General features: G+C 45.3%; 2 protein-coding genes across 2 annotated transcripts; one reads left to right on the plus strand and one right to left on the minus strand.

Annotated features, from left to right (window-relative positions):
• Positions 1 to 472: 472 nt before the first annotated feature.
• sp8a (sp8 transcription factor a) lies at positions 473 to 2,124 on the plus strand. The gene is made up of 2 exons (XM_068747563.1): positions 473 to 493; positions 880 to 2,124. Exons 1-2 carry the CDS (start codon positions 473 to 475, stop codon positions 2,122 to 2,124), a joined length of 1,266 nt encoding a protein of 421 aa, XP_068603664.1.
• A 3,048-nt stretch (positions 2,125 to 5,172) lies between these two features.
• itgb8 (integrin, beta 8) lies at positions 5,173 to 15,167 on the minus strand. The gene is made up of 16 exons (XM_068747384.1): positions 15,083 to 15,167; positions 14,052 to 14,137; positions 12,569 to 12,740; positions 12,325 to 12,431; positions 12,066 to 12,205; positions 11,566 to 11,731; positions 10,669 to 10,827; positions 10,278 to 10,373; positions 9,976 to 10,068; positions 8,781 to 8,921; positions 8,161 to 8,581; positions 7,841 to 8,063; positions 7,632 to 7,735; positions 7,049 to 7,165; positions 5,896 to 6,059; positions 5,173 to 5,301 (listed from the first exon to the last, which is right to left on the minus strand). Exons 1-16 carry the CDS (start codon positions 15,165 to 15,167, stop codon positions 5,173 to 5,175), a joined length of 2,403 nt encoding a protein of 800 aa, XP_068603485.1.
• Positions 15,168 to 21,029: the final 5,862 nt, after the last annotated feature.

A 21,029-nucleotide genomic window follows, 5' to 3' on the forward strand; every position in this document is an offset into this window, starting at 1 on the left:
ATTATGACTGTTGAAACTCTGGGCAACTTTGTATAATTTGTGATTTTAATTTTAGACACTTTTCATTTTGTCAAATTCAAGAATTCACCAATGAATTAAGAACCTTTCATAAACTGCTGCCTATATTTTTTACCTATGATGACGTTCACATTCTGGTTTGGGGTTAAAGGAAACGCCACTGGATTTTTTTTTTTTTTTTGAGCCGCCGGTGTCCACAAGTGGAGTTTTGTGATTAATGCGCCACTTGCAAGAACTCGCTTTTCATTTTTAACGACGAAACCCTTGCGCAAATGTTTACAGCCCGAAGCTCGTCTGTGATTGGTCCCCTGCCTCTCCGTGACACATCAAAGTCACGAAGAAGAAGAAGAAGAAGAAGAAGCTACAACTTACTAAAGCAGAGAGGACGCGGAGAGTCGCGCATCACGGAGCGCAAATCTACAGCCTCATCCGAAGACACCGCACGACACAGCCCATGGCTGCGTCACTGTTAGGGGTACGTTCACATCTCAATTTGCTTGTTAAAGAAACAAAGTTATTAGAATAACAATAATAATAATAATAAAAAAACTTCTACAGGGTTCATTCAGAACTTGAATGATTTTTTCTCCGTAGCCTATTCGCTCCGAAAGTATCCATATTACGAAAGGAATGCGCGCATTGGATTTTAAAAGTTTACCTGTTGAAGCGTCAACACGTTTCGATACGCTTCCCCATTGTCTGATTCAAACCAGACGCGTAAAACGCCTTGTGAAACGTGACCCCATATCGTTTTTGTGTGAGCAGATCGTGCGTAAAACTCCACAATCCTGTAGTTTGAGCGTCTTTACGCACACCGACGGGCCTTAATGTCTGCTTGTCCCCCCCCCCCCCCCCCCTCAGGAGGAGCCTCGGCTCGGCAGCACACCGCTCGCTATGCTGGCCGTCACCTGCAGCAGAATCGGCGACTCCAGCCCGACATGCTCCCCTGCGCTCTCCGACGGGACGCCGGGACTCGTTAAAGGCTTTCACCCGTGGATGGGAGGCGCCTCAGGGGTCGCCAATCTGGGTCCGTGCGTCACTTCGCTCGGAGTTCCCTCTGGGGACTCCAGGAGCAGCGGGGCCGGCTTGACGGAGATCTCCAGCGCGTTCTCACTAACCTCCAGCAACTCTTCTTTTGGAAATGATTATTCGATGCACCAGAGCCCCGTGCCTTTGGACAACAGTGTCCCCGATCCAGCGCGCGCGCAGAGGTCAGTGTTCCTGACGAAATTCCCCTCCTCGATGGAAAGCATATCTGGGATATATCCGAGGATGCACACGCACCCCTACGAGTCGTGGTTCAAGCCCGTGGGAGATGTCCACAGCGCGTCTTCGTCTTGGTGGGACATGGGGACTAACTGGGTTGACGCGCAGAGCCCGGGCGGGTTACCGTCCCCCCTGGGCAGCTACGGCACCGACTACAGCTCCACCTTCAGCCCCGGTGCGCCTCAGCACCTGCTCCCTTCCACACAAAACCTGTTCGACGGCTTCAGGCCACCTGTCCCGGCTCCATACTCGGAGTCCGCGACGACAGGTGTACCCGCGATGACAGGAATCCCCGCCATTTCTCTGCCCGCGTCGTCTCGGGCTTCATCCCGACGCTACCCCGGCAGAGCCACGTGCGACTGTCCGAACTGCCACGACGCGGAGCGACTCGGCCAGGGCGGGTCGAGCCCGCGGCGGAGAGGCTTGCACAACTGCCACATCCCGGGATGCGGCAAAGTTTACGGCAAGACGTCTCACCTGAAGGCTCACCTGCGCTGGCACACCGGAGAACGGCCGTTCGTCTGCAACTGGCTCTTCTGCGGGAAACGCTTCACGCGCTCCGACGAGCTTCAGCGACATTTGCGCACGCACACCGGGGAGAAACGCTTCGAGTGCGCCGTCTGCCACAAACGATTCATGCGCTCCGATCACCTCAGCAAGCACGCCAGGACGCACGAGGAGGGAGGAGAAGCGGGGCAGGGTAAAGGGACCAGCGACACTGACAACAGCCCGACCGGGAGTCCGAGCCAGTCTCCTCCCGTGACGCACGTGCGCGACGCAGCCCAAAGCGCCAAGGAACGGAGTGCCGGGGAATCATTTACGAAGCTGAACACAAAGTAACACGTGGAGTTTGATGACGCTGCGCCAGCCTGTTTGGAGTGTTTTCTCTGACGCTCAGAAATGGCACTTTATAAACTTAAGATGTGAATCAACAATGTGTCCTTATACCTCATCTGTTTGTAGCCTTCTTTATATATAGATATTTTACTCTTCTGTTCATCAAACATTTGTTTTAAACATGTTAAATGCGCTTAATTTATTCATATACACATTTTATTTCATAGCCTTTTATGTCTGTGAGCTTGTTGTTTCATGAGTAATTTTATATTAGGCTGTTTTTAAATATGTTTGGTTAAAGTGTAATAGTTAAATTTTAGGGCCTGTTGTTACAGTTGCATAAAAATAGCAGGGCAAGTTCTTCTACTATTTGATTTCCTGTTTGAGCATTTGATCAGCGGAGTTGTTAAGAACTATGGGACACATGCATCTATTAACTTTTTTTTATTGAATATATAGTGTGTGAAATGTGCTCCAATTTAATTTCTGGGAAAAGGTAATATTGAAAATATTAGTCGTTACAAAAAGACAACATGTTTTATGATGTAGCGTTCTGTCATAAGTTGAGTGAGTTCATTTTATGAGTATTAAAGTGCCTTGAAATGTTGCTCTAACATTATGAATTGAATATATATATATTTTCCCATTGCAATTGAGCTAAATTACTCCACTGACAGGGAATATTGAAATTTGAATAAGCGATTTTACTGGAGCGCAGCAGATTTATCGGCACTATACAGCATTAGATCTAGCAATAACCCTGCTCTTAAATATATCTAAAGAAGTTCTTGTATTTTCAAATTTAGACCTGAAACACCGACAACGTGAATTATTCAGTGTTTTTATCAGGCAAATGTTTTATTTGAGTGTGATTTCTATACTGATGGTTATAATTTGCTTTGCATAATTTATTTTGGTGTAAAGCCTATTTGCATCGGAACATACCTTGTTAAAACACATGTACCAATGAATAAAATAAAATGAATAAACCTAAAGCAATATTTGAATTACTATACCACTGAATGCTATAGAAGGCTTTATGTAAAAAAATACATTTTCCTGCTCAGCGATTGGTATAATTAAATATCTACTTTGCAGTGAAACAATCAGAAAATGTATTTTACTCAATTACTAAAGCTTGCCTGTTTCAGATCATTAGAATTGGAATTGATTGATTGCGTCTCTCACTTGTAAATCACTTTGGCTAAAAGCTTTATATGCTAAATAACTAAATATAAATGTAGAATGATTAGAGACAGTCATCCTTGTAAGCATCTCCACCTAGTGCTCAGTCGCTACAGTCACCTGCTTCTGCTTCTGGACAGCATGGACCAGTTAGTGCCCAAACTGTTCCACAAAGGGCCGAGACGCTGCAGGTTTTCCTTCCAACCGGTTACTAAAGCAGGTGATTTCAATTATCAACACCTCCTTCACTAAGGAAGTAACTCATTAGTGAGATCAGCTGCTGGCGAGATTGTTGGAAAGCAAACCTGGAGTGTCTCAGCCCTCTGTGGAAGAGTTTGGGCACCCCTTACACCTTCATTTTGTTGCATCACATCATATGTATAACAACCCAAAAACAAATGACCGGACTCTTTGCATTAAAACAAGGTTTGCTAATAGGCTGCCATAGAAATGACTATTGTTGAGTTTTAAAAAAATATTATATCACACTAACACACAAAAGGCCTGACACATTTAATTCAAATATTACATCGGACCTGCTGGTACAGAAAAACTGAAGAAAACTCCAAAAATTATGAAAAAGAAGACACAATTTTCAACCAGTCACATTAAATGACAGCAAAATGACAAAAAGTGCTTCTGTTACCCAAAAAGAGATGAGATGATGTTTTTATTTATTGTGGAGTTATCGCTCGATTAGACACAGAATCCACGATTTATGAAGCACAATCAATATAAATAAATAAAAGACAATCGCAATAAATAATCATTAGTGTTTCTGACTCAGTGAAAAAGAGCAAGTATTGCTGTAAACAATATTGCATTAAATTGGAATAACAAAGAGGAAGAGGATTAGCCAAGCAAAAGTCTAACAAGGTGACTTGCAACTGGCATTTCATGAGCGGTGTGTTTTCCAACTCAGGCACATGTACAGGCGTGATGATACAGGCTCTGGTTAATTGTCAGTATTTTTTTTTAAATATTAACTTTCAGTCCATTGTTATTCCAGTGTTGTGGATTTTATATATTATGTTCAAATGCATGCAGCCATGCTTTTTAATGCCAAACAAGGAGCAAACTATTTCACAGTACATCTCCTGTGCTTCTCTTAGTTTTCAGTAGTATAATGCAAAACAATAGTCTTAGTTCAAGTCTAACCACATCATTAAACTATGTATGCACTCATTGCGATGAAAAATGACATAAAACAATAATAGTAATTTGCGATTCAGTTGATTGGTTAACAAAAATGAAATTTCATTTTGAAAAACACAAAAAAGGCCAGAATTTTCTTTAGTAATAAAAATAATTTTGAGTCATATGTGCGTTTCAATAATGAAAGGAAATACTGTACAGCTAATGTAGTAGGTAATGCATCCATTAAACCACCAGGGGGCGGACAAAGACAGGAAAAGAGCACAGTTGGAGTCACATGGCCACACAAACTAAAAACATGGAGTGTTTTTACTATAAAATCATAAATAAAACATCCAGACGGAACATTAATGCCACTGTTTGCAAAAAAACAAACACACACACACACACACACAAATAAATTATTTGCTGCATGGCTAAAAACATGAGGAGTGATCCCCCTTTACCCTGTAGAAGAAGAGGCCAACTTGTAAAAGGAGGAGGACTTGTGCTGTTTCAATTCGATTTCCAGGATTCTGGCCACACCAGTCACACAGCCTATGAGAGTCAATGGATTTTCAAAAATGTGATCCAATCGAGGCTTCACCGGTTAATTTTCAATTACGGAAGAATCCTCGTTTGAATGTTTTATGAAGGTTATGAGACGTTAGTCATTTCTCCATCCAAAAGTCTCTAACCAACCTCCTTGTGAACCTGACCTTTGAACTCTGGCTAATACAGCCAAGGGTCGCCAAGGGGCAATTTGGGGACCTGCACATGCATCTCCACGGGGCGGTCAGGTGGACGGTCCCTCCTGTAGGTAACTGTCTTCTCATTGGTTGTGGGGATGTATGACATGTCCTAAAAGGATGACAGAAAAATTCCATTATGTCAAACAAAAATGTAACACTATATCTCCTGTTTAAAATGTGTCACTCAATCTGAGATTACACAAGCAATGATGACTGAATTCTTTTGTCATCAATATCAGCTTCAGAACAACTGCACACTCCTACAAAATGTAAACATATATACTTGATCATTACATTTCTGTAGGCTGCTGGTCTAGAAAGAAGCACCGGAGATAAAGTTTTAACCTAAGGTAACTAACACGAAAAAAATGTAGCGGAGCAACGCAATAAATAGTATAATATTGAAGATGATTAAGAGATGCATCAGTTATGTCACAACATATAATCTGCAGCATCATGATCATCTCTAGACTAGAGGATGTTGAGCAATAAATGGAGGTATCTTGCAAGCAGTCCAATCAGCGCAGGCACAAATAATTCTGGAAAGTCCTGAATGCTAAAATCCATCATTTCCTCTTTTCCCTCCAAGGCGCTTTGCACAACTACAGCATCACACATCTGTATACATGTGGTAGAAGAAAGTGAGCTGGGAATTCAGAGAGAATGTAAAATACTTTTGGAAATGGTTGGCTATTTGACGAACCTTTCCAGTGCAGTGGTAGCCTCCGCCCTCGACAGCGCCGCCTGGTGACGCGCCTCTTTTCTGCAACAGCAGACGGGATATAGCGACAACCACCAGCCCAGAAAGAACGGTCAGAGCGCAAACACTGAGGAATGTTCCTACCAGCCGGGTTCTGCTGGCACACTCTGTGGAAATAAACATAAGGTCGCACTGTGGAGGAAAAACTACAACTAAAACGGGGGGGGGGGGACATCCGAAAAGACAGACCGGCAGCATCAACAAATCCTTGCGTATATTTACACTCAAATACACACTGATATAAGCAACCAGAAAGACACACAGCTGCAGCTGCAGGACACTTATCTGCAAAAGGTTTAAAATGTCCTCAAGGCAGAAGAACAGCAGAGGTGGAATAAAAAGTTATAATAGCATTGAAGTAAAAGTCCTTCATGCATTAAAATCATAATGAGGTAAAAGTAAATACTCTACAATATGTGCGTTTGATGTTAATAATTTATGCAGAAAACAACCCGATGAGTGATTTATTATTAAAAATACATCCGTAATGATAATTCTTAATAAGCATAGGGGGTAGCATAGTTCTCCAGGGTTGCCTTCTGGTTCTCGGGCTCCTCCCACAGTCCAAAAACACTCAGTACAGATCAATTGGCGACTTTAATTTGCCAAAATGTGCAAATATGATTGAGAATGTCAGTTTCTATGTGTTGACCCTACGATGGCAACGGGCGGCTTGTCCACGGCGGATGGATGAACGGACGGACGGATGGCTGGATGGAGAGAGCGTGAAATGCAAATACCAGTAAAATTACTTTCCACACAGAGACTTCCACACTTCGGTCAGCGGCAGCTGTGCCAGTGGTGCTGCGCTAAACAGTCAGCTGGGGTGCATATGTGGGTGACCAGCTCTTCACGCAACACAAAGAGCTCAAAGAAGGCTTTGACATTTTGTAATAGGGTTACCATGGAGACCTGGCACCTAGTCCACGATGGAGGAGTGGGCGGAAACAGGAAGAGAATGTCCCATTGGGTGGAGGGGGTGAGAGGGAGAGGGGGAAATCTGGGGGGGGGGGGGGCGCACAATAAGGAGTGCTATTCCAAAAATGTAAATTAAATTATGTGTGTGTGTGTGTGTGTGTGTGTTCTGACATCACACCTGGTCTTGTGTTGATGTGAATCTGGGTCTGGCCGGCCCGTGTGATTGTTTGAAACTGATAGCGACAGCTGTCTTTACTGATGTACATACACTGAGTCTGCATGTCCCCTGTTTGACCTGAGGACAGAGACAGAAGCAGAAAAAAACAATGCATTTAAAACATGTCCTCTGTGTTTTAGAGATTCTCAGTTCTCACCCAGAAACGGCAAAAAACAACAACAACAACCTCAGCTCAATAGAGTTTGTCTCATTCTCTGAACAGTTTCCAGCTGCAACAGGAAGTTTAACTTCTCACAATGCTCATTCATACCCCAGAATATGTAAATACAAATTACATCACTGGTGGGTGTGGTCTGCGATGTAACACACCCAAAAGTTGCGACCAGAGGAGAGTTTTAAACCTGGTGTTACGTTTCTTTAGGTACTGAGTCACTCTGCAAATGATAAGCTGTGCAATCAATCAATCAATTGAAAACTAAGTGCAGACAATAAATTAATCACAACTAAAAATCCATCATAGGCGCTCAAGTTTCCACAGATGCAAAAACAAAAATCACTAGCCCCGTGGTTTACCAGGCGGTACCTGATACGTCGTCCGTGTAGCCCACCAATGAGGAACAGGTGTTGTTACAGAGTCCCGCCTCTTTCTGTGCGAGGCCGTGAGATAAGTGGCAGTCCACACAGTTCCTACGAGACAGAGTCAGAGCGCGTTAGCATCGGGCCAGATGTGCACATGTCTGAAAGTGTAAGCGAGCGTCACGTGAAGTGAAGCAACAGAGACCGACAACATACCAGTATGAGTGACAGGTGCTTTGGCAGGCGGGGCATCTTTCACACAAGTCTCCGGAGTGTCCGGGCTCATCGCACACACACCTGCCACACACACATCTTCCTCGCCCACTGCAAAGCAAACCATTGGCTGATTGGCAGGTGTCTTTTGAGATGGGACAACTGCAGCTATCACCTGTCCAGCTGTCCTCACACACACACTCGCCTAAACGACACACACCCCGCCCTGAGGAGGACAAAAAGAGACACAGGTGAGGCAAACATTGCTCATCTATTGCTTGTTGAATACTCCTGATTATTTCTGCAGCGTGCCCCCCCCTCACCTCCACACAACACACCGCCTTCGTACGGACAGGAGAAGTTGTCTATCTCGCAGTATTTCCCGTATACGGCGCCAAGCCTGCTCCGCTCACACGCACACCCGCCACACTCGCACGCCCCCCGACCACTGCAGTCCACATCGGACCCATTGGCTCTGCAATGCGAAGGCGAATCTCTGTTCGAGTCCTTAATTAGGCCACGATCTGGCCTCTGCTCCTGATTGGGGCTTTCCCGTACTCCGCTGCACGCCGATTGGCTGTCATCATTGCAGCTCTTTCTTGGTCCACAGCTGCAGCTGCACTTTGAGTGGATCCTAATGACGGTGGATTCGTTGTAGCCCACCGGGCGAACAAATACGTTCACGTCTTCGTCTTCGCCACTGTCGGGACAAGAGCGCAGGCCAATAGTGATGTTGAAGTAGACCTGCACAGGCAAACAAAGAAAATCATAATGTTCAATCATGCATTGTAAACTGAATCCTAATTTCACTTTTCATCTTGCACATCACCAGGATTACATTTATCCAATATTTTAAACATGCAAAATTAAAGCCACAAGCGGCATCAAACGGCCCGGTAGCTCACAGTTCAGTCAAAGCTGCAGACGAGTGTTTTGTCTTTACCGTCTGGTTAGGTTTCACCCCTGAGCATCTCTGGCCTTTAGCAGCGGATCCTTCAGGACAGACAGGCGACACAGACACCCAGTACCGGCTGACAGCCTTGTCCTCGACTGACACGGAGACCTCCACCTCCGACAATAACCTCTGGAAGCGGCGTGGGTTTAAATGGATGAAAGGAGAAACAAAAATCAGCATTATGTGTGCTATCTTAGATTAAGAGATATTTATATCCAGTGAGAAGAGAGAGTGAGAAAAAAAAAAAGTTTAAGATTAAAAGTTATATAGTGGATATAATCTGTGTGAGAAAGGCATAGAGAAAGCGAACGTTTGATTAATTACATTCATCACACGTCCCCCAGAAAGCCCTCATTGTTGTCCTTTTTTCTGAAATGCGGGGGGAGGGTTGGGGGAGGGTTTATGGGAACAAGGAGGTGGGGACAAAAATAGCATCTTTGTGTTCACCCATGATTAGGACACATGGTTTTCCGTGGGGATTTGATAGCTATTATAATGCTGTGTGTGGGTGTGTGCGTGCGCGCGCACGTGTGCACATTTACGAGGATGTGCACCCGGATCTGTGGATTCGGCAGATTTTGGAAAGAAACAATGGAGCGCTGTGCCTCGGGCCAGATTATCGTTTAGGCTGCTTCCAGCGCAACGAACCACACACACACACACACACACACACACACACACCTACACACACACAAACAACTCCAACTCTGTGCTTTTCAGTTTCACTGGACCTCGGCTACCAAAAACATCTTCAATCATCGGTTTTCCCAAGTGTAAAATGAAAGTTTGAATTGCATTCGCAAGCACAGTCAGCTTTTTCGAGGATACAGTCGGCACTTGTAGAAAAGTCAGGTCGTGTCACCGATTCTGGTAATCGCTTTCTGTAAACTGCAATGTGCTCGCGGCGGCCAAGTCGCATCATTAAAGGCAACTGAAAACAGAGTTCATGCTGCTTCAGTATCAGGAGACCAAAGCTGCCACACCTCCGAGCTAATTACTGAGCGGAGGCACTCTGATGGACTCCTGCTTTGCCGCTGGGCGCTCCTCTCTCACCTTTCATCACCCTATCCCTCTCTTTGCTGTCTAAAGGACAAATAGTTCACTGAGGGAGGACAATGAGATCTGAGAGCGAGGAAAAAGTTACTCCTTACATTTGCAGAGGAAGTAGGTGAGAGCTCTGTACCTTGTATGCATCCACAACCAGCTCTATCAGGTTTGATGCCTGGAAGAGGCCTAATTTCCCCAGGTAGGAGCCGGGCAGCAGCCGCACCAACTCCTGGAGACGCAGATTGAGATGAAGTAATGCTTGAATTCTCTCGTAAGACGTCGGAAGCAGATTAACTTCACTTAAACTACAACGGGCAGGGACTCGCTGTCATGCATGTGACGTGAGCAGGACAGGCGATGACTCAGAGCTAAGGCATGCAAGACATTTGTTTTTCTCACTCATGCATGGGGGCATATGTTGTTGTGTGCAGACGCTACCTCATACCACTGGTACTGCTGCTTCTCCACAGCGAAAATGGAGTAGATGTGATTTTCAAGCAGCTTATCAGACAGCTGACCAACACTGGGATGATCCTGAAAAAGGAGACAACCAGTGGATTGGAAATAAAAACAAAACACTTACATTTGGCAAATTTACACAAGTTTACAAGACAAGCTGTTCTTTTATAGGGTCTGAGCTCAGGAATGAGGAAATCGCTCTTCTTGGAATGTGGTAATAGCTTCTCATCTAGCGCTCAGCAAGAACGCAAATGCTCCTTCCACCAGCATCCCATGTTTTAATTTACGCAATGTGAGAACGAGCGATCTGTGACCTTTCAAGAATGCAGCTCGACAACATCGGCCCCTTTCAGCCCGACCTCTCCTTTACCATCTCCGTGCTCGCCGCGTAGACGTTGTTCTCCAGGTGACACCGGCCGTCGTGCGGCACCACAATTCCTGCCAGCCGGCTATCGAGTGCCAGGTGAGACGGCTGGTCGGTCATCAGAAGCAAAAGACGTTTCGCTTCCATTCGCCAACCCACTGCTCTCTAGGAAAAGAGACAGAGAAGTGTTAGCATAGCAGCTATTCTATTCTATTCTATGAATCGGTTTTATTTGCCCATATCTCCGGCTTACCTCCGGTTACACAGACATGACGTGGGGGACATGTGTGTGTTTTATGTTTACAGATGTGGTCAGAAACTCTAAATTAAAGCCTCGCGTTCCTCTTAACCGCATCAGTTCTGGCGGTTATCGTCTCTGTTGTAATTCCCAATCAAAGGAAAAGCAGCAGAAAGTATTCCACGAGTCACAGTCTCCATCTTTTATGTCTGTGACTCGTCATAGAGTCGGTAAAAGAAGTGGGTCTGTGTGAGCGTGTGTGTGTGTGTGTGTGTGTGTGCGTGTGTATTTTAGGAAACCCAGTGAGTTTATAAGCAGGACTGACATAATGGAGATTCTATTACTAGAGTCATGACCACCATGGTGTTTCCCTGCAGACGAGTTACTCAAGGCCCCCTGTATGCTGTGACTCACAGCCCTCCTGCAGCCCTAGTATAAGCAGCCCTGTGTGTGTGTGTGTGTGTGTCCGCCATAGCCCAGTGGTGGTGTCATTACTTATTGGGATTCCAGTGGTAATATCCACTGCAGAGTCAGAGTGCGACCATTCTCCCAGAATAAGGGCCCCTTTCACCGGTACGCAGGCATACTGCATAATTTGGAGTCCTCCCTCATTTTTCAGAATGTATTCAAGGAACTCTGGTCTCATGTAGTCGTCGCTACGTCACCTGGCAGACAGCAGCTTGCAGCATCGCATCCAGCCCCCCCTCAGGTGTATCCATGTTTCCAGAGATGCGCTGGCGTTTGATGACTCGTGTGAACTCACTTATGTTCCCTGTCATGGTTAAGACGTGGTGGAATCCGTGGGCTGGTCGACAGCGGATCTCATAATCACTGGCGGGAAACAGAGACAATCCAGAAGATGTAATTGCAATATTCAGGAGCGCAGAGCTCCAGAAAAACAGACGGTTGTTTCTGACTCCATGCAGGCACACCGTAAAAACGCTGCTGTCTAACATCGGAATAATTTCTGCCTGTTTAAAAACGATCTTTGAATACATTTCAATACTCAAATCACCACTATAATGTTCGGTTATTAAAAGTAGAACTACATACTTTGAATGACTTTAAATGATGCACTTCTTGAAGAAGCGGACGTCATTAGAAGACCTATAAAAGATGAAAAGAACTTTTCCAACCAACAAACTTATTTTTTTTCCTTCTTCACCTGCAGGGATTGCTGATCTTGGAGGGATGGACGTTGATGTAAGGGGAGACGGGTTTGTCCACGAATGAACCAAAACCCAGCCGAAGGTCCGAGGAGTGCTCGGTCATCCGAAGAGACAGCGCCACACCCACCGTCTTCAGCTGCACAACAAAGCACCACACACACACATGTTGCTGTGTTATACATCAGGCATCTTTCGTCCTCTGTAAAGTCCCGGACCGGAACTGCATCATGGCTGGTTGGTTTGCGATCCACCTACGTGATTGAGATTCTCCTGCATGGATGCTGAGACATCAACCAGATAGTAAAGATCCACAGGGTAGCGCTCCAGCTGCTTCACGGCTACTACAATGCTGGCATTTGAACCTGAGCACACACGCAGAAGGAAAAACAGTAAATAGCAATAAACTTAGTCTCAAATTGCCTCATCAGACATCACAACAATAAGAAATCATCTCAAATCATATAGACCCTCCATCCTCCTGAAGGTGTCCACCGTCTACCTGGTCTGAGAGTGACGCTGACGTCCTGTGGGGACACTTGCGTGCTGCTGATGGCGGCGTTGACCTCCACCTTGACCTCTGACTGCTCCAAGAAGTCCGCTTTGCAGCCCCTGCTGAGGAGATTGACTGGGAGGTCACAGCGCTGGCTCGGGCCCGCCCCATCCAGAAAGTCCTGGAGACCGCACACGGTCGAGAGACAAGTAATGAGACCTGCCCTCGTTTTACTTTAATCTCATTTTTTTTATTGATTGAACGGGACACAGGAGGAAAAGCAGCCAGACAGGAATAAAGGTTACGCAACAAAGCCGCCTTTTAACAAGTTATCTATGTAATGGCTTTTTTTTTTAGAAATGTGGCTTTGCTTTTGCTTTCTATTGTTATAATGACATTTGTATTGATTCAGGATGAGTAAGAGCCATTAGCATTTTATTATGTGACCCTGACGTGACTCATCACTTTAGCATATCCGGAAGACAAGTCCTGTTAATGTTTGCTCAACCGTATCCCTATCTTCTCTCCCTAGGCATTAGATCACAGAGGAAAGACTGGAAAGGTCGGAGGAAAGGTGATCAGATCGGCATCATGCCTCGCTGCTGGAGAGGGTAACAGGGACTTTTGTTATCCCGGGGTCCGTGGGAAACTCAAGTGTATAGGAACGGGCCTGGAAATGTACAGCAAGGTCATTAAATGTGTGTATTTACAGCAGGCGTGATTCGTATAAAACAATATAGAGCAACTAAACTGTCACCGTTAAACGATGACAATTAATTTGGATGACTAAGACTTTTAAAACAGAGTTACAATGAGAACAAAAGGATGTTGCATGTTTTGCATGTGGAAAATAATCCAGATTTTTTTTACAAAAAGTATACAAATGAAAGATCATATAAATACAAATTGATGTTGTCGCTTTTTCAACAAATTTGTCAGACAGCTCAATTGAGATATATTTCCCATAAATTAGATTTTTCTGGTATATTATTTTTGTGTCAGGGACTATAGGCAGGTGCTGCCACAATGCTTTTGAACACAGGGGAAGCCACTCATTTAATGGTGACAGTTTAGTTTCGGGTGCTGGGAAAACACCTGAAATCAAGTTTACAGCCTAATCTAGCCTGTTTGTCTGTCGTGACTGTGCTGGAGCTTTCGTAGCTTCTCAAGGCCGATGTGGGACTTGATAGAACAGACTGACCCTAACCCTAAACGCTAACCCAGAAGAAAACAGATAGAGTCACACAAACAGAAATGCAGTGATATGTGAGAGCACCCAGACTGGAAGTGGTTCTGCAGCCGCCACAAGGGAAAGCATACATGGGAACACACACAGACACACTGACAGAGGACGCATGGCATGCAGGCCGCTAAGCTTAAACAAGTCCACATCTGTGGGTGGCATCGACGTTTTGGTGTGTATCGTTTTGAAAAATGCTGCTGAATGTCGGCCATGTTATCTCTTCACACACTTTTTCATGGACTCTCCTACCTCCTTGAAGCACCAGGCACACTGTGGTCCGCGGCTGAGACACTCCACGCAACTCGCGACGCTAGGAGACCAACACGCACTGTCACCTGCAAAAAGGAAGAGTGTGGGGGGAAGAGGTGGAGGCAAGGCATTTATAGCTGAAGATGAAAACATGGGACGGAAATAGAATCTGATTAGCATACGAAAGGGAATGAAAGAATGTGTGTGTCAATGCATGTTAGACATGCCGTGGATGTTTAGCAAGTTCGTGCACATCACTTCAGATGATGGAAGCGCCACTTGGCATCTCACATGCAGGCTCTTCATTAAATGTGAGCCAACTGGGTGGAAGAAACACTGTGGGAATAGGTGCTTGGGCTCTTTGACTGGTGGAATGGATAATTTCCCACAGTCGCCCACACACACACACACAGCCTTGCACACCAGCCCACACAAACACATGGATAACATCAAATCATGAGTCAGTCAAATGAATGCAGATGAATGCAAAAGTGACTCGGGGCATTAACACTTCTTTTTTTTTTTGCTACGTTGGCAGAAAATGAAAACGGAAGATTTTTAAGGGGTGACAAAAAAAGCCCCAAATGGACCTGGGGGGGGGGGGGGGGCTCCCTGTATAGTGGGATTAATGAATCACTGAAATGGTTTATCTGCTGAGACCCAATTTCCCAGAGCGAGTGAGCTACAGTGTTGGAATGTAGGACAGAGAAAGCCTGCAGGACATCGAGCATCACTAATAAATCACTCTGCTCCAATTAGCACTCCTTAGCCTATGGAAGCCCCCTGATTTAATGACGCGTTTAACTTCTAATGAGCACTGATCAATACGCGCGCTCAGATGGCTGGGATGGATTCCATTGCGCCCTTGATTTTGGGGGGTGCATGGTTTGACCTTTAGAGGTGAATGGAATAGGAGCTGACCTATAAAGCATGTAATAATGACAGAGACAGTGCAATTAAAAGAGCTGTGACGGGGCGCAAGCCCTGAGCTCATTGGACATCATCACGGACTCTAATAATTCTCCACTCACCGGCTCCTGCGCAGACAGCGACGGCCGAGCAGCAGAGCAGGACACAAAGAGGGACGCTGCCGTTTCCGCGGAGCCAGGAAGTCATATTACTCTATCCGCACCGGGAGGGGCGACCGGGAGGCTGCCGTTCAGCTACTGGGGGTGAACCCGGGGAGACCAGGCGCCGCGCGTCGGCCACGGCACAAACAATAGCCGGGAGTGCCGGACTGAGCCTCGGGGCATTGTTGTTCACCCAATAACCTTCTAATCCCGGAGAGGCATTCGCATTCCCCGGGGTTAAATCAGCTTAATAGCGCGCTCCCCCCGGAGACCACGAGATGAGATGAAGCAATCGGTTGAGGGGGGGACGGCGGCGGCGGCAGCGGCGCAAGTCCCGCGCCATCAATGTCCATTCGGCCGCAGGTGCGCGCTGCGCGCGGTGGACCTCGGTCTCACGGATGGATGGTGGAGCGTCGTCCCGGGACAGAGCGGAGCGCGCAAACACGAGCAGCACCAAACCAGTGATGCGTTCAGCCGGCGCGCGCTAACGTGCGCAAACCCAGAAGAGTGGCCGCGTTTTAAACGCACTGACTCAGGCAGGCGGTGCCATGGCAACGACGCTCTGTCCTCGCTGCATCAGAGACGAGGAGAGAGAGAGAGAGAGAGCGAGAGAGAGGAAGAGCCGTAAAGTTCTTACTAGGGGGGGGGGGGGGGGCATGCATGTGCACAGGGGCTCCAGATGAGTGTGCATGAATGAAGCACATTTCTTGCAGCGGGGTTCATAAGTTGGTGCTGAGGAGGAGGAGGAGGAGGAGGAGGGGAGTTTGGGTCCATTGTGCTCAGATTCCAATGACATGGAGTAACCTCACTTTGCCGGCTGCTCGGCTGAGCAGGAGCCAAAGGCATGCTGAACAACTCAGCGTTTGAGGCTGGAGGAAAGCAGAGCCGCTAAAAGACTAAAAGACAAAACCGGATACCATCTTTGGCGTGATCCAACGCTCGCCTCTGCCACTCCGCCACATCGAAGGGACATGTTTTGCTTGGCGTGCAGCCTAAACAGTGATTGTGTGTGTGTGTGTGTGTGTGTGGGGGGGGGGGGGGTATGTGCCAACAGTCCCTTCCAATGCTCAGCGGTAAGCTCACCCAGCACACCCGCCCGCTCACACAAGTTCCTTATCGTCTTCCCTTGATCCAATCTGTTGTCCTGAGAGCCAGAATCTGAGCCAGTTCCACCTCCGCTCTTTTTCATTCACATTCAGATTCCACCCTCTATGAGTTTGGGTGGGTCGGTGGGTTGGGGTTGGGGGGGGGGTCCGTCCTCCGCTGATAAACTTGATAATGGACTCTAATGCAAACACACTGTCGGCCCTATCGATGCTGCTCAACATCAGCATCTTGATGACAACTGTCATCAACACAAAGCTGACACAAAACACTCTTCTTCTCGTACTCCCCCATCTTTTTTTTTTTAACCTTTTTGCCCTCCCCATCCCCACTCAATCTCTCCCACTGGTGTGTTTGTGTTAGCAGTTGGCTGGGCTTTCCATCACGCTGTTCTGGTCTCATCACACTCCAACTACACACACACACACACACACACACACACACACACAATCCTTGTTCAATACCTGGTTTACATCCTTTCCAATGCACCCCTTCAAAGTTTGACTCATGTCAATAATTCTTTTCTCCGCCGCTCTTCTCTCTGCTACACATTCTTTGACCGAATCATGAAAAACAATTACGGGCCATTCAAATAAAATTACCCTGATATGCACAATTAATGCGGCGGTGAAATCACTCTGCAATTAAAGATCAATCTAATCCAAAAATCAAGATCTGAGAGATTAAAAAATGTTTGGGAGGGGGTGACTGTGCATCGGGCTCACAGTACATTAAATGTTTGAAATGTTCTATACTTTAAATATCTGAATCTTCAGACTTTAATTAACCATCACAGACCTTTATGCCGCCTCAGTTCGGCTCCTGACACTCAGTACAGGTGATTTCTACCTTGCCTTGCAGCTCCCACACACTTCCCTCTGACATTTATCACACATATCCTTCGTTTTGTTTTTCTCGCATGTGCATCTGCACTAGGCGATGCCTTCTTCTCTCAGGCGGTGGTTGATCCAGTCCAGGCTCTTGCTCATTTTGCCTTCATGGGGTCGGGTCAAAGTTCATTTGCGAGTAGGATTGTGAAATTCCTCTGTGATGTGGAGGTTCGACAGGATGGAGGCATTTAGGACAACCAGGTCAAGGATGTTCTGAAACACTGCAGCAGGCCATTTGCTCCAGAACATCTACCCTGACTTTGTCTCTGCTGTATCTGACTGTCTCAGGTTTAGCCTTTTCGACACTTGTGATGCTACAGCTGTGCTGAGAATGCACGTGTTGTTCTTTGCCTTACACTGATACACTCAGAGCATTGAATTATCACATTTCAGCACCCCTATGTAGTTAACAGCACCCGTTGCTCCATAATGCATGGAGGGGAGCGCTCGTCTGAGCTATTTATTGTGCCAACCAGGCTGGTTTTCTCTGCCTGTGCATTGGCTAGATTTGAGGGATGAGAACAAGCTGTTGGAGTTAATGCTTCACCATTTCCCCCAATAAGGCTTGACCGTTTTGGACACTTTGCACAGTTCAGCATATTTCGTGCTGTTTTGAGGAGCAAACGAGAATTGGTGGAGGTAGTCAAATCAGCAGGCTAAAGACAAGGTTGAAAAAACATGCAAAGGTTCAGAAACAAGGCTATGGCTACGGCTAAGGCTATGGCTATGGCATGAGACAAAGGCTGGAACATGACTGTGAGGTTCAACAAACTGCCAGAGGACTGAAGACAGAGGGAGGGCTAAGAAGGCAGGGTGACGAAGGGAACAAGGAGCAGGTGTGACAACGAGAGGGAAAGAGGTCAGACACAGAACACAGGAAATGTTCATTCGTTCATTCATTTTCCAACCGCTTATTCCGTTAACGGGTCGCGGGCCAAGCTGGAGCCAATCCCAGCAGTCAATGGGCGAGAGGCGGGGTACACCCTGGACGAGCCGCCAGTCCATCGCAGGGCCACAGGAAATGCTGCAACACATAAAGGCAGGGCATGAAAGCAAAAAAATCATACAAGAAAATAAAATCCGAACATGACAGTAGTGCAGCGGTCAATGAAACTGCTCTGGCCACTCAAGGTAGAAATACTCCGAAGTTTATATTTTTAATCAATCGAATAAAAATGTTTTGAACTAAAATCTAAACATACTTAGTTTGTAGTTATTTGTAGTTTTCCAGTAGTTGCATATTTTTTACTTCAGAAAAATTATTAAAATGCACAATTTCAGAATTGTCAAAATGACTGCACTGAGAGTTCAATCCAAATAAAGTATATCCCCACCTTTCCATACCTGTGCTATTGTTTTCCTTCCATAGGGACACCACATAAACATACATAAAGGCAATGTTTATGTGGCGTTTTCTTTCTGGGAAAATATTTGATTTTTTGTATTTTTTTTTACAAAGTGAATTTGTTTTACGCTTTAACATGACAACATTATGCGGCATGAAGTTTTTCCCTTACAAGATAAGAATAGTATTTGTTTGTTTTGGGGAAACAAGCATCCTTTTATTGTCGGTTTCATGCTTGGAAACAAAGTATGCACTTAAAAGTCCGACAAACATCCGTTCTGTGCCTCCTGGACACGACCAAGGAATCCCCGTGGTCGCTTCTATGTCAGTGCTGGTATTTACATTGACCATCAGTGGCCTTGTGGCACAATGCATTCACATACAGACGCCAGCACACACCAACACTTAACTCCACCACCAGCATGACAGAACAGACACTCTGACCGCAGCCATTACGAAACTAAATCTCCCAACAAAACTCCCAAACAACTCAATTCTTTTAGAGGACCTGATAAAATGACAAAAAAAAAAACCTCAGTTAGACAAACACTTTTTCCCTTGCTACTTTTTATTTTATTTTTTTAAATCTAATCAGGAACGACCTTGATGTCTGAATCAGTGTCTTCTTTATTATCTACAAATACATTTTTGTCAGAAAACACATGATTTTATTCTACTTTATTGTGTATAATTTAGTTGATGATCATGTTGTTTTCTTTTTTTTTTAAAACAAATCTTGGTATTTTATAATGTTTTATTTGCATAGCTCAAAACAAATAAAACGTATTACCTCTACAAAATAGTTGGAGGTGGTTTTATAATCTCCCACAGTTGTATGTTTGCTTTTCCATATCTAGAGTTTCAAAGTGTAAACGTTCCCTTCTACAGTCCTCCCTCCTGAACGGAGGCTGGGACCCTGCTACTGTGGCCTTTGAAACACAAAGTGGTGTCTCATTGAAATGTGAAAGTGAAACAAGAAAAGAGAGCGCCTGCTGATCCTGGTTATCCATTCTCCTCATTTTGCCCTTTTCCACTCACTCTGGAGTCCTGGAGAGTCCCTGATTCTCTCACCCACATCCCGGGTGCCAGCTGCCGTGCACTTTGCAAACTGGAATGCTATCAAGGCCAACTGGGCTGTTTTACAGCCCAGCGCCAGCATCGTGATGAGAAAGAAAGACAGACGGAGGCGGGGAGAAGGTTTTCGAGATTGCTGTGGCCTTGAGGATTTCTCGCCATAGCTGTTATATTCGGGGAAATAACATATTCCGGACTGTAGGGCTACAGCAGGGAGGGGTGACAATGATATACCATCCTGTGGTTTAACTTGAGTTCCCGTCCACATGCACAAACTCACACTCACCACCGGCTCCTCTGAATCTCCACCCAGGTTATGTTTCCCTGACACGACTCTGAGGCTCTGTGATGTGAAGCGAGCCAGTACTTTTGTGGGAATCAGCTTTGATTTCCACGTAACACACCCACCATCTAAAAATTCTGTTTCACACACGATAAATGTTGACCATGGTTGTGTCTAGCATGTCGCGGTCACTGATGGAGCCATACAAAGGTTTGACTATAGTACGGTCACTCTCGGGGGGGAAGCATTATAGAAAATGCGACAAGTATAAACAAGAAATAACAAATTCAACTGCACTAATCAAATCATATATCATCGTTCAGTTGCTGAATCAGCAAGCGATAACGGGGAAATGACATGGGTGATGGCTGATATCAGGCAGCCAGAGTGGTAAATAAGAACCTGAATGTTGCGAAAGATCAAATTCAAATTAGCTGCCAGACTTCCTTTGAACAGAGACTTCAAAGCATTAGCGATTTGCTTAAGGTCTGACTGAATAGGCCATAAGTTTTTTTTTTTTTTTTTTTAAATGCTGCCCTATCTGTGAATGCATTACTGCAGTTTAGGTTTTGTGTTTCAGTTTCAACTTTCTTTAAATGTAATACAGAAATATATCAAATCTCGGACCGAGGTAGAGTTGATTCATTTTGAGGCCATTCCAGGACAATCACTTCTCCCATTTCTTCAACATCACAAGAAGAATATACATCTCAGAAAGATTTTGCAGCTGTAATGAAAATATAAGTAAATCAAAGTAATAATATAGTATAATATGGTGTAGATAATATAGTGACAATTAGTAATTGTAATAAAACATAATAATATTGAAGCATACAATAAAAGGTTAGAATTCATACAAGCTTTTCAAAATTAAAAAGAAAGACAGATGAGAAAGAGATAATAATACACAGATTCAAAAATGTGAATCATTTGTATTTAATTTTGCATTCAAGCACATAATACTAAGAAGACACTGTATGAAAATCACACTGGTGTTAAACCAGGCTGGTCAAACGGAGGCGGAGAGATTAGTGGGTGAATAATGGAAATACTGGGAGAAGTAAATGTAGGTTTACTGTTTTTACTTTTACTACTTGGTGATACTTTCGGGAACGATATTACGTCACATCTACAACTGTGTGTGTGTGTGTTTGTGTGTGTTCCTCCCTTCCCTGTTTGTCATCCTCCAGCAGAATCGCTCATCCAGTTTGC

The sequence above is a fragment of the Brachionichthys hirsutus genome, chromosome 13 (genome assembly GCF_040956055.1).
Source record: "Brachionichthys hirsutus isolate HB-005 chromosome 13, CSIRO-AGI_Bhir_v1, whole genome shotgun sequence".
In the NCBI taxonomy this organism is placed as follows: Eukaryota; Metazoa; Chordata; class Actinopteri; order Lophiiformes; family Brachionichthyidae; genus Brachionichthys; species Brachionichthys hirsutus.

Excerpts from the sequence above, each read along its gene's own strand:
- sp8a (XM_068747563.1), top strand. The coding sequence starts at position 473 with ATGGCTGCGTCACTGTTAGGG. Across the intron at positions 494-879 it reads TGGCTGCGTCACTGTTAGGG|GAGGAGCCTCGGCTCGGCAG; the intron begins GTACGTTCACAT and ends CCCCCCCCTCAG.
- itgb8 (XM_068747384.1), bottom strand. The coding sequence starts at position 15,167 with ATGACTTCCTGGCTCCGCGGAAACGGCAGCGTCCCTCTTTGTGTCCTG. Across the intron at positions 7,166-7,631 it reads CTACACGGACGACGTATCAG|GTCAAACAGGGGACATGCAG; the intron begins GTACCGCCTGGT and ends CTCTGTCCTCAG. Across the intron at positions 5,302-5,895 it reads GCTACCACTGCACTGGAAAG|GACATGTCATACATCCCCAC; the intron begins GTTCGTCAAATA and ends TCATCCTTTTAG.